The sequence below is a fragment of the Betta splendens genome, chromosome 22 (assembly GCF_900634795.4).
Source record: "Betta splendens chromosome 22, fBetSpl5.4, whole genome shotgun sequence".
In the NCBI taxonomy this organism is placed as follows: domain Eukaryota; kingdom Metazoa; phylum Chordata; class Actinopteri; order Anabantiformes; family Osphronemidae; genus Betta; species Betta splendens.
The window spans coordinates 8197856-8209544 of NC_040900.2; the positions used below are offsets into that span (position 1 = coordinate 8197856).

An 11689-nucleotide genomic window follows, 5' to 3' on the forward strand; every position below is an offset into this window, starting at 1 on the left:
TGGCGACCGCACTGAACCACACAAAGCTTAAAACAATGCTTTATCAGGACAGTGCTGAAGGTTTACGGCGTGTGGCGTCTTCCTCCACGCTCTGTGAGGTGTTGATCTCCCCTTCTGCCCTGTGCTCATATCACTCATTCCTTGCAGGATGGCTCGGTGGGCAACCTTGATGACCTGGCTCAGGAGTATTCTCAGTACTACGGCACATCGCTCAGTGACGTTTGTGAAAGGATGGAAGAGCTCCGGAAGCGCAAAGTAGTGCAAGATGCAGATATGGTAAACGGATTTGTGTTCTTTTTTTCTTGAACTCCTCCTAATAGTGTTTGTGATGTTGCAACATCCATGTATTAGCTTGTCAGCCCTGTCAGAAGGTGACTCCTACCTGCTGCCTTTGTAGCTCTCTAATTACAGTTAGATTAGCACTTGCAGTAGCACTTTACTCCTGTTTCCAGTCTTTATGCTGAAATAGGCAAACCAGCAGATTTCTGTAGCAACATACTCTAGAAATCCGATATGAATTTGTTTATATACCTTACTGTACATGTCCAGCACTGCAGAGATCAAAGCCTCTGAAACTGAACATAGTCATAGCTGACTCCTTCAGTCGGCTGTATATTATTTCTATTTCTGTGATGTGATGATGAGACTATAATTAACTCCACGCTTTCCATGCATGTGTGTTTTCAGGAAAAGGTTGACTCAGTGGCCGCATCAGTGCAGCTGCGCTCTCAGATCCAGGTGACTGTCCAGCTCTCTGCAGCTCTCAGCAGGAAGTTGATGTCTCCTGTGGTCTGATACACAGATAGGCCGATAAGACCCGGAGGAATTGCTTCGTCATGTATAATCTGAGTTCAAATAAAGTAGATGACTAAAAAGTAACATCTGACTGACTCCTCTGCAGAGTCCTGTACTTGAGACATTTTTTTCATTTGCTACATATTCTTTTGGCTTTCTCCTCCTGTTATAATTTAAAATATTCGTAACAGCTATATTATTAGAATTTCTTAAAAATAATTGGTTGTTGCTATATGAATGGAAAATTAAAGTAATTGTAAAAAAATGTAATTTAAATAACCTTTTTTTTTTTAAACTTTCTCAAGGAATCCCTGGGACTCAGCAGCACCATGTCAACTCCAGAGACAGAAAGACGGTAAAACATTTAATGAATAAGGAGAAATGATTGCCAGGGCAGAGATTTAGAGATTATTATAAGTGTCAGTAGATGATGTAATAGATAAAACAAATATGATTGAGTGGCATAATGTGCAGTGTTGATAGCTACACAGTAATTTATTCTGTACTGTACCTGTGGTTAATACCCCCTGTGTTATCTCTTTATCACTGTGGACATGTGCATTTCCTCTGCTTCCTGGTGCTTACTAGTCATATTTATGATGCATATCTGTGTCACCTCTAAACTTCCTTCCTTCCCTTCATTGTTTGAGAGATTTCCAAGTTTAGTCATATTTTATCATGGGGGGGGGGCAAAATAAGAAACTGGATGATGATGATGCCAATGATGAATCAACATATTGAATTAATTAGATGTGTTAAAGAATGGAAAAGTGACTCAGCATCCATTTTTTAAGGGTTTTATGTATGATTATAATTATGCCTGTCTTTAATTTAATAGGTGACAGAAGTCACTTTAGTATTTAGAAGAAACCCTGCACTGCCCCCTAGTAAAGGGCCAGTACATTAGACTGGAGAGGAGCCGATTTGTGTTTTTGCTTTTTTACAAACTTTTATTCTATTCCTCTTTGCTGAATAGGGGCATAAGAAATCCTTCACTTTAACCCTATAATGATTAAGTTATTCTTCTTAGTTTTGCAGCACAGATACTCAATGTCAGGAAAATAACAAATCCAGTTACCACCCTAAAAAAACAATATGATCATTTTGCAGACTGATCACACTGAATCATTGGCAGTAACAAGTGTTGCAAACGGCTGCAAAGCGATATGAACAGAGCGAGACAGAGAGAGAGAGAGAGAGAGAGAGAGAGAGAGAGAGAGAGAGAGAGAGAGAGAAGGGAGGGGAGAAGTGTGCAGAGAATGCAGAGGGCACGTAAGAGCTGCTGCTGCAAAACCCCGACTGGACGTGAAAAAGGGAGTATTGTTCTGACGATGCCTGTAGAGAACTGACTTCTGTCTCTTAGTCTTTTTCATCTTTTTGACAGCTTTGGTTTGTCTATAATGATGCTAGTGTCATGAGGATCAGTCAACCTTTGTAACTTTTTATTTTTGAATCACACACAAGTCTAAAGTATAGATGAGATGTAGCAGCAGATGTTGGGATAGGGACGTAAAATGAAGAAAACCACTCTGGAAAACAGGTACTGTTCTCAGGGCTTTGGCTGACAAGTTAAATAACTAATTTTAATTGAATATTACTTTTGATTTTTAGGTTGCCTGTGCACAAATCAAGCTCCGATGATGGATCAGGAGGTAAGTTGAAACTCTATGAATTTTTTATTTAGTATTTTTCATTGGCAGTACGTTGTATTTAACCTTTTCTAGTGGTATTTGGAGAGAATAAAATTAATACTGTGGCTTAGTCTTGTGTTTATAATACTAAACTGAATCATTGTTCTGTATAGGAAAGTGGGATGGAAAAAGAAAGAATAAATCTTTTTGGCAAACCTTTCGAAAGTCACAGAAAGGAACAATGCGTCAGATTTCAAAAGGTACGTTAAGTCAAATAACAAAGATTATTAATGGGCAACATAGTCAAGTTTATTCCCGTTGTTAATTCCGATTAGACACAAAAAGTATTTGGTCTTTTCACTTGACGCTATACGTTTTAACTCACAGGTGATGATGTTGGTTTTGTGGCGAGTGAAATTACCATGAGCGATGAGGAGCGCATCCAGCTGATGATGATGGTGAAGGAGAACATGATCTCTATAGAGGAAGCCCTGGGACGGGTATGAAACCGGGCACCCAAACTTATGCGACCTATTTGTCCTGATGCACCGTGAGCACATAGTCAAAGCACAGGTGCTGTTTGTTTGTAACAGGTTCGTCTTTCTTTGCAGTTGAAGGAGTTTGAGATCCAAAACCGACAGACATGCGTATTTGATCCCCCACAGCCGACCAGTCTCCCCAGTCCCACCACAAAGGAGTCGCCCAGCTGCAACGTAAGTCTCTAAGCTCGGTTTGAGGGCATCTTAGTTACCTTCTGCTGCTGATTCACACCTTTAGGCAGTGATGCGCACGGGGGAGAGTGCTGAGCTGTTGACATCACCCCTCTTTCCCTCCCCTTCTGTCCTAACTGTGAACCGGGGCCCCCTCTAAAGCCCTGCAGCTCAGAAGCCTCTCCTAACTGCAGGGCATTGGGCGGACTCCTATTCATTGCTGTCAAAGCACTAACCCCCTATTGTGCTGCAGTGAGCGGGTGGATTCAGCACAGGCTCCTGTTATGCAGGCCGCAGCTCTTTTATGCACGGGTGGGGTGATTAGGGGGCTCAGGTTCAGGGCACATTTTTCAGATTTGTTTGGATGGTCTGACTGTTTCTCTGTTCTGTTTTCTACTGTGACTTTCTCTTTCTGCGTTATGGGTCCCGTGACCTCCCCTGTTGTTTGTCGGACACAAACCATCTTGTCTTACCAATGTCGCGTATTTGCTTTCTCATCTATAGTTAGTTGTAAGTTATTACTCATACCACTGTGGTTTCCTACCACACGTTTATATTAAGCTACCTGTACTTTCCAAAGCAGGCCCTAGCACTAGTTCTACTTGCAGCATAGACGGCATACACACAAACTGCAAATATTTAAATCATACTGTGAGAGTAATTAAATGTTTCTGTCTTTCCCATCGATTAGCCTTGTGACCTGTCCGATAACGAACAGGACGAATCTGTGGCGTTTAGGAGACTGCATAAACTGGTCAGCTCCACTCGCAATGTGAAGAAGAAGCTGGTCAGACTGGACGAGTCTAAGCGACCTGGACTAGAAGGTACAGTACATGTAATAGAATCTACAGCAGCATCAAAACCTTCCTGTAAAATTACAGGAGGAGTAATGTGACATACTGTAGACTAAACAGTAATTGTGATGAATCAAAATACTGGTTCACTTAAACCTAGGCACTCTAATAATAGTATTTACTGTTTTTATGTTTGTGTTTCAAGACTTTTAGCATTAGGAGGTTCAAAAAGTGAAAGCTTTGTTTTTCCAAAGGAAGCGTCAAGAACTGATAATCTTTCTCCCCCATTCTCCTTCTTTCACCTGCCCAGACAATCGAAACATAGATAATCACTCCCCTGCACTCACGCACTCGGATGCACCGAAGAAGTCTTCTGTTTGTGCCGTGGAGTCCCTGGCATCAGCTCTGGAGGAGCAGCTGACCTACGGCAGGGAGGCCGACAGCCTGACCGCCTCTCCCTCATTCAGCAGACTGAAAAACTACAGTAGCCAGAAACTCCTCCAGGCATTTAGCGCATCTAGTGGCAGCTCCATTCATCAGCAGGCAGTAACCAGGGAGGTGAGGGAGACAGGCGAAGCCGGTGCTTCTTTCTCTTCTCAGATAGAAGTATGCAATGATGAGGAACCTAAAATCTGTCGCTCAGTGACTGATGGGGAGATCCGTCACCGTATCCTCAATCCACTCAGCCACCACGGGGTCAGTACCCAAGTCACTTCCAACATTAGTGGTAGTGACATCCATCAACCTCCCTAATACACACAAATATAACTTTTGTTCTCTACTTTTACCATTGTAGACTCAAAAGAAATAGGACTTTTTTTCTGTTTTCACAGAGAGCGTGTAGCTTTGGAGGCTTTGACCTGACCAGCCGCTCAATTGACAGCAATGACCCTGTACGTAACTGTCATCACTGAATCTCCAATTGGACCAAGTGTCTAAATGTACTTATGTTTGTTGTTGTGTTTTTGTTTTTTGGTTTTTTTCATCATTCATAAGAACAAAGACGAAGGTGTCGGTGTGAGAGACGCTGTGAAGTCTCCCTCCACATCACGTATTTCTATCGGAAAAAAAGTCAAGTCCGTGAGGGAAACGATGAGAAAGCACATATCTAAGAGATACAACAGCTCCCTCTCTGAACAGGTCTGTTTGTATAGAAGCAGGTGCAGTAATGCTGATGTTTAATGTCCAGTAGTGTAAAGTGCTGTTAGGATAATAGCCACAGGTCAAATTTATATATACTTTTCTTCCTGTTTTAGTCAAGCCCAGACCGAACATTAAGCTGCCCTCACTCACCACAGACGGACTCTGACTCGTTGGAGAAACCCAAGCTGAAGCCAGGAGGGTCTGTGGAAAGCCTGCGGAGTTCCCTCAGTGGACAAAGTTCCATGAGTAAGCCCGCGTGTGTGCGTGTGCGAGTGTGTACTTTCAACTAATCCTCATTTGTTTTCACTTTGCCTTGAAACACCAGATGTGCAGAGTTTAAAGACATTTTCAAAGACACTGGATCACCTTCAACATAGTCTAAACATATTGTGTGTATATATCGTAGAAAACCTGTGAATTCTGGCACCTGCATCAGATTACAAGAAATATTAAATATATTTGTGAAGAACTTACAGACCATGGATCATCTAATTCTTCCTCTGTTGTTTGTGTAGGTGGTCAGACAGTGGGCACCACTGACTCATCCAACAGCAATAGAGAAAGTGTAAAGTCTGAGGATGGTGAAGAGGATGAGCTGCCTTACCATGGGCCCTTCTGTGGACGTGCTCTAGTTCATACCGACTTCACCCCCAGTCCCTATGACACAGACTCGCTCAAACTAAAAGTAAAACACAATAAGATCACAAGAAGTTACACAATACTGTACATAGAGGTCACCTGAAATGTATAAAAAACAGCTTCGGTCTTGTTTTTCAGAGTGGAGACATCATCGACATCATTAGTAAACCACCCATGGGGACGTGGATGGGAATGCTCAATGGTAAAGTCGGCACGTTCAAGTTCATTTATGTGGATGTTCTGAATGAGGAGGAGGTGAAGCCCAAAAAGACGCGAAGACGGAGGAAGGCCCGGCAGCCGAAGCCCACGTCTGTGGAGGAGCTCCTTGATCGCATCAACCTCAAAGTAATGAGCGCGTGATCATTTATGAGACACACAAGTAGACGTGTATTTATGTTTAATTTGTATAGAAAAGTATAAAAATAATAATACATTTATCCTGATTCTTCCACAGGAGCATCTTCCCACCTTTCTTTTTAACGGCTATGAGGATCTGGACACATTCAAGTTGCTGGAGGAAGAAGACCTGGATGAGCTGAACATCAGAGACCCCCAGCACAGAGCGGTGCTGCTCACTGCTGTGGAGCTGCTGCAGGAGTATGAAGGTGGGTCTGGTGTTACACTTGAGCACTGACTTCACAGAGGTCTGGTCTGGCTTACAGTAGCAGTGCTTCTGAGTGATTTCTGACCGTCTGCCCCCTGGTGGTCGTGCTGTGACTTGCAGGAAGCAGCGATCCAGAGAGAAGCGCTCATGCTGGGGCCTCGCAGGAGAAGCTACTTCTGGACAGGCGTGGCCTCGTGGGCGACTCCCCACGAGACTCAGGCTGCTATGAGAGTAATGAGAACCTGGAGAATGGTAATGACAGCCTGAGTCGCCTGTAAACACTATCCTCTTCGCCTGCCTCATCTGTCGCTAGAAAGACGTGTCGTCTTAAGTCCTTCCTGATGCTCAAGCATTACAAGCCACGAGTTTCAGTTTCCATGCTCTCCTTGAAAGACTCTGCCGCCGTCTCATTTACTTCTGGCACTCTATATTTCCAAGCATCTTGTTTTTCAAGTCATACTTTCTTCTGGTTCTGCACCACTGAACTGTTGCAGTCAATTTTCTGTTCTTTAAGATTCTTAACACAAGCATTCGCAGTGTAATATTATAAGTGGAGACGACCTAACACAAGTATGTCTGCAGAAATGGAAGCCCTGACTTTGCTGCCCAGCTCACGCTCGGACAGCCTATATGTGGAACAGCTTGTAGGTCTTCTCAGAAATAGCAATGCACTTGTAAGCTGTGTGGTTATGGTGCGTCTGCTAAAAATTGGTGACTGTTCTACTGACACAGAACTGTTCAAACTCTAGATCTCAACAGTTCTCAGGAACTGCAAAACGTGTTTTAATTATAGCGGCGTGCTGACTGTAAAGGAGGGCTGTTGTGAATGTCAAAAGGTCATGTGATTAGAGAGGTCTGGCCACATCTGTACAGTTTACTTTAGATTGTGCTGTTTGTGTGTATATTTTTTTAGTCCAGTAAAATATAATGTTGCACAGTATTTTATTTTGTGCCTGAAATCTGCACAATGCAGGACTATTCAAATATTTACAAAATAACATAATTAAACTGAAGGGAGACATTTTGTATAGTTGTAAATGCACTAAGTTTCAGAACAACTCTTAAAGGTGGAAAGCACTAGTGATTTGAACACTGACTGACGTGTTGCAGGTTTGGGTCTCAGCCTGGTCTCTGTGCTTCCATTACGGTTGAGCGTGAGGAATAAACTGCTCTGTGCTTTAGCAGACTTGACTGCTCGCTTGGTTTTCTCCATTCCTTGTTCACTAGCAGCACACGTTTACAGTAGTTTCGGCGCTTCTTCCTCTCTCTCTCTCTGCATCCTTTCACATCCCATCACTGTGAACCTCTGTTGTTGTGTTGAAGTAGAATGGCATCTGCATGATCTGCACACGTTGCACTTGTTTATTTCAGGAAGGGACAAAAAGACTTCATCCCTGAGCAGGTCCTCCTCTGGGTTTGAGTCGAGCAGCCTCTCGTCCCCCGAGTCCACCGCCTTCCCCTCCACTCTGACATCCACTATTCCCACGAAGGTTTTGCACCAAAGTAAACCAACATGTCAACCATTTAACTTGGAATCACTAAGATCTAAGAACACCTTCCGTCTTAGTCCAACAAAAAGTGGTCTTCTTCGTGGAGCTATTTGTAGGAGCCAGAGCTTCACTGAATTAAAGAGAAACCCAGCAGCAGCAGCACAGCTGAGGCGCTGTTTCTCCCTAACATGCCTCCGCAAACATCAGAGGAAACAACCTAGCTCCTGTAGTAAGATGGGGCAAAGACCCCAGCACACAGCGAGTCAGAAACTCTCTAAAGCCACAGTTCCACCGTTTCACTCCTCAGCCACATCAAATGAAGCTTTGAGCATGTACACAGGCAACGTGTGTGCCGCTCAGCGAGGAGGAAGAACCCTGAGCACGCACCTCAGTCTGCAACCCACGGGGCCAGCGGAAAAGTTTGACCGTGAGCCGCTACTCACAGAAAGGCCCTTTGTGCACAAGTGCACAGACCACCTCTCCTCAGAGTACAGGATCAGTGGTCCACTCTCAGCCAGTTCTGAGGCCAAGCGGCTGAAAATGAAGAGGAAGAAGATGTTTGTAAAATCAGTACAACTGGGTTCCCTCACAGAAGAAAAGACCCAGAATCAAGATATTAATGTGCAAACGGAGCCAGCGTCTGAAAAGGTACCGACTCCAAATCAAAAGTAAAGGTGTCACCTTAGACTGACTTATACAGTATTTAGCTGGTTTGGGTCTTGGTACTGTCCCAGCTTACCAAGACGTGAACTACAATAAAAACAAAATCAATATTTTCCATTTCTAAATAAAATAACTGACCTTGATTTCACTGCAGCCAAGTTGAAAGCACTGAAAAACTGGGAACTGTTTAATGTAGGTTCAGATTAAACTACAAGAACATAAATGACACAGGCAAAACATGCAAAGAATCTCTTTATTTAATCACAGGAGTTTTAACAGTTTATTAGCAGAATGCTTGTACAAGGTTTGTCAATACCTTAAAACTGAAAAATAACTCTTTCCAAATCTGTAAAGTCAATCATTTTCAGTTATGTGTGTACAGGATTTTTTTTTCATTCTTAATTTAATAATAAAAGTATCTTCTATAAACTCAATGTTAATCACCTTACTGTCAGCAATAAACCTGCTTTAATGTCTGTCAGACAAACACTCAACTAACAAAGGAAACAATTCTTAGTATAATTATGCCTTCAGTAGTTTATACTGTATACTCACATCTATAATGATGCTAAATTATTATGACATTGTCACATAAACCATCTCAAAATATTTAAATTATTTAAGGTGCTGTTAAATTCAGTGTTTTTTTTAATGCAAACTAGAAAATGCATTTTCTTTTTCTTTCAAGTATCATTTGTGGTTGTTTTCCATCACCCTTGTTAATTGTTACAAGGTGAGTTTTGCTTGTACTAAGTAAAATGGATTTAGTAGCAGACTTTGTTTACAGGTTAGACTTTAGAGGCATTTCGTGAAGGCACTGCCTCACCAGCCCCACTGCTTCCAGGGCCGTACCCCAGGAAAGAGTGATTCCGCTGCCCCCGTGGCCATAGTTGTGCACCATGGGAACCCTGCAGCCGCGGAGCTGCACCAGCTCCCGTTCCACCCTGGGGCTCCTCCTGCCGGGCCTCAGCCCGACCCATTCGCAGAGAACTTTGGCCTGGCTGAGTGACGGCTCCAGCCTGGTGCACCGCTGCAGGACGCTCTCTGTGTCGCCCTCATCCAGCTGTAGCCGCCAGTCTCCATCCTGCCTAGTGCCGCCGACGGTCACACTGCGGATACCAGGGTAGATGTAAGTCTTCCCATCTGCGACTCTGACGAAGTGGTGCAACCAAGGTGCCTCCATCTTCAAAACCTGGCCCCTTACTGGGTACACCTCGGCGTCGCCCACCAGCGATTTGGAGCCCAATCCCGAGCAGTTGACAATAATATCATAGCTGATGCTTAATTCCTCAAGACTGTTCACTTTCCTTTGTTGCACTAAGCCCCCAGCTTTTCTAAACCTTGGAAAAACAGACAAAACATTAATTTGGGGGGTTTGTTCATTTAAAATAACGAAAGAAAGTATTTAATGTACAGTAAACAAACTTGACACTCTGACAATGTGTTGGTCTATAACAGGAAGAACTAACCTTTTCTCGAGCCACAACAGGTAGCTGGAACATTCACACTTTATGGTGGTGAACGCTTGGCCGAACTTGTGATTTGGAAATCGCTTTAATTCACGGTCAGTCATTAATCGAAAGCCAATCACAAAATCGGACCAGTACGGCTTGGTATCGGCTGGAACCTCCGGGAAAATTTGACAGCTGGAGAAGGAAAAAGAAAGGATGATCAATACTGTAACAAAAAGAATAAGACAAATGAACAGGCCATGTAGCGTATTTAATATACCCAGAGCTCAACATTACTCCAGCTTCAGGTGAGCTCTCTGACTGAACAATGGCAAACAGGTGATCAAAGCTGTCCTTAAACCACTGTCTTTGTCTTGCCAGGGGAATATCTAATGGAAAGATGCAGGACAACTACTCATTTTCTGCTTGCAACTAATCAATCTACGTCATATCTATTGTACTGGACATATACTGTAACGATTATAGTACATAACATTATTTCCACGTCTACTGTGATGCATCATGTCTCATACCTGGAAAAAATTCAGAAATCAGGATCCCAGCCGCTCCGTCGCTGGTGGTGTCGGGGCTGAACTTCTCCGCCACCACCGTCACGGAGCAGAGCGGCAGCGTCTCAGCGATGCACACGGCTGTGGAAAGGCCGACCACACCGGCTCCAACCACCACAACCCTGGCACGCTTCATCCCAGACGGGCTCGTGTTGCGCTACAGCAGAGGTGAAGTAGGGGAAGAAACCCACTGCAGTCCTGCAACCATAGGATTTTAGAAGGTTAGAGTACAACTAACAGTTATAACATTAACTACACAGTGCAAGGATCAGTTATGGCTTAATCTTGTTATGTGGTCGGTTTATCAGTCAAATGGGCAGACTTTGAAACAACACCACAAACATGGGGGAACAAGGTCACGCAGCCTTAACAAGCAGGCTCCCACCCAAGTTTTCTTTGTGTTTTCATTATTCATTCATGAAAAAAATATTATTTAGACAAAGTAGCACACCTATTAAAAATCATAACCAGGTGCCCCATAGCATTTCATTAAAAGAATCCATTCAAGCACAACTGTAAATTCTTTATGCAGATAAGTGTTCTGTACTATCTGAATGATTTAACATATAAAGTTCCAGTACAATTTATATTTTGTAAATTCAACTGCTTAATTTATAGGTAAATGTACACAATTAATTGTCAGCGTTTTTTAGGATTAAAAACTTTTTAGTCGTCAGTGTGGTAAAAACACTGCTTTAATACGCACGACCTGATGTGACCCTTTAAATTCAAGAGTGGGGGACCGTGCAAAGCACAGGTTACGTGCAGTTCGTGTCGTTCCTGGTATAAATTGCAAGACTGTGATCTGTTTCAAAACAACGACCAGTGTTTCTCGATGCCAGACTGCAAGGTGCGAGGTTATACAGTAGCTCAAATTGCACGCGCCGTCTAAACGTCAGTGCGAGCAAGTGGTGCTGTACATATTTGTTTTATTACTGGGCCATTGAGAGCAAACCCTCCTTCACCTACCTGGATTTAGTTATTTTAACTGCGAAGAAAACAACTGTTTGTCTGCGCACCTTCTAATAAAGTGTCTTCATCGATGACAGTCGGTATAATTGGAACCCCCACAGATAAAATGGGACCGTCTGAGCAGATAATTAGTCTAACAAGCTATTTAACCTTTTAAAATGAGAACCCAAATAAATGTAGCTCGTTAAATGCTCGTTTCGTTTCGCATGGCAAGAGACTGATCTGTAA

The 11689-nt window shown here is 43.1% G+C and overlaps 2 protein-coding genes across 4 annotated transcripts in view; one reads left to right on the plus strand and one right to left on the minus strand.

Annotated features, from left to right (window-relative positions):
• LOC114848638 (SAM and SH3 domain-containing protein 1-like) overlaps window positions 1-8898 on the plus strand; it is a 27966-nt gene extending 19068 nt beyond the window's left edge. The window contains exons 2-18 of the mRNA XM_041069309.2: window positions 148-276; window positions 688-738; window positions 1101-1150; window positions 2407-2447; window positions 2600-2686; window positions 2814-2926; window positions 3038-3139; window positions 3828-3960; window positions 4241-4626; window positions 4764-4823; window positions 4927-5070; window positions 5187-5319; window positions 5589-5758; window positions 5851-6057; window positions 6167-6317; window positions 6437-6568; window positions 7688-8898. Coding sequence (XP_040925243.1) covers window positions 148-276; window positions 688-738; window positions 1101-1150; window positions 2407-2447; window positions 2600-2686; window positions 2814-2926; window positions 3038-3139; window positions 3828-3960; window positions 4241-4626; window positions 4764-4823; window positions 4927-5070; window positions 5187-5319; window positions 5589-5758; window positions 5851-6057; window positions 6167-6317; window positions 6437-6568; window positions 7688-8478 — 2880 coding nt within the window. The 3' untranslated portion in view covers window positions 8479-8898. The remainder of the gene's footprint in view (window positions 1-147; window positions 277-687; window positions 739-1100; window positions 1151-2406; window positions 2448-2599; window positions 2687-2813; window positions 2927-3037; window positions 3140-3827; window positions 3961-4240; window positions 4627-4763; window positions 4824-4926; window positions 5071-5186; window positions 5320-5588; window positions 5759-5850; window positions 6058-6166; window positions 6318-6436; window positions 6569-7687) is intronic.
• On the minus strand, window positions 8709-11685 carry ddo (D-aspartate oxidase). Of its 3 annotated transcripts, XM_029139424.3 has the most exons (6): window positions 11459-11598; window positions 10454-10687; window positions 10201-10309; window positions 9939-10115; window positions 9674-9809; window positions 9439-9578 (listed from the first exon to the last, which is right to left on the minus strand). In XM_029139424.3, exons 2-6 carry the CDS (start codon window positions 10623-10625, stop codon window positions 9558-9560), a joined length of 615 nt encoding a protein of 204 aa, XP_028995257.1. In that variant the 5' UTR covers window positions 10626-10687; window positions 11459-11598; the 3' UTR covers window positions 9439-9557. The 3 variants fall into 3 exon arrangements, with proteins under 3 accessions (XP_040925246.1, XP_040925245.1, XP_028995257.1); XM_041069312.2 differs by having other exon boundaries at window positions 8709-9809; window positions 11509-11685; XM_041069311.2 differs by having other exon boundaries at window positions 8709-9809; window positions 11459-11685.
• Between the last annotated feature and the right edge of the window lie 4 nt (window positions 11686-11689).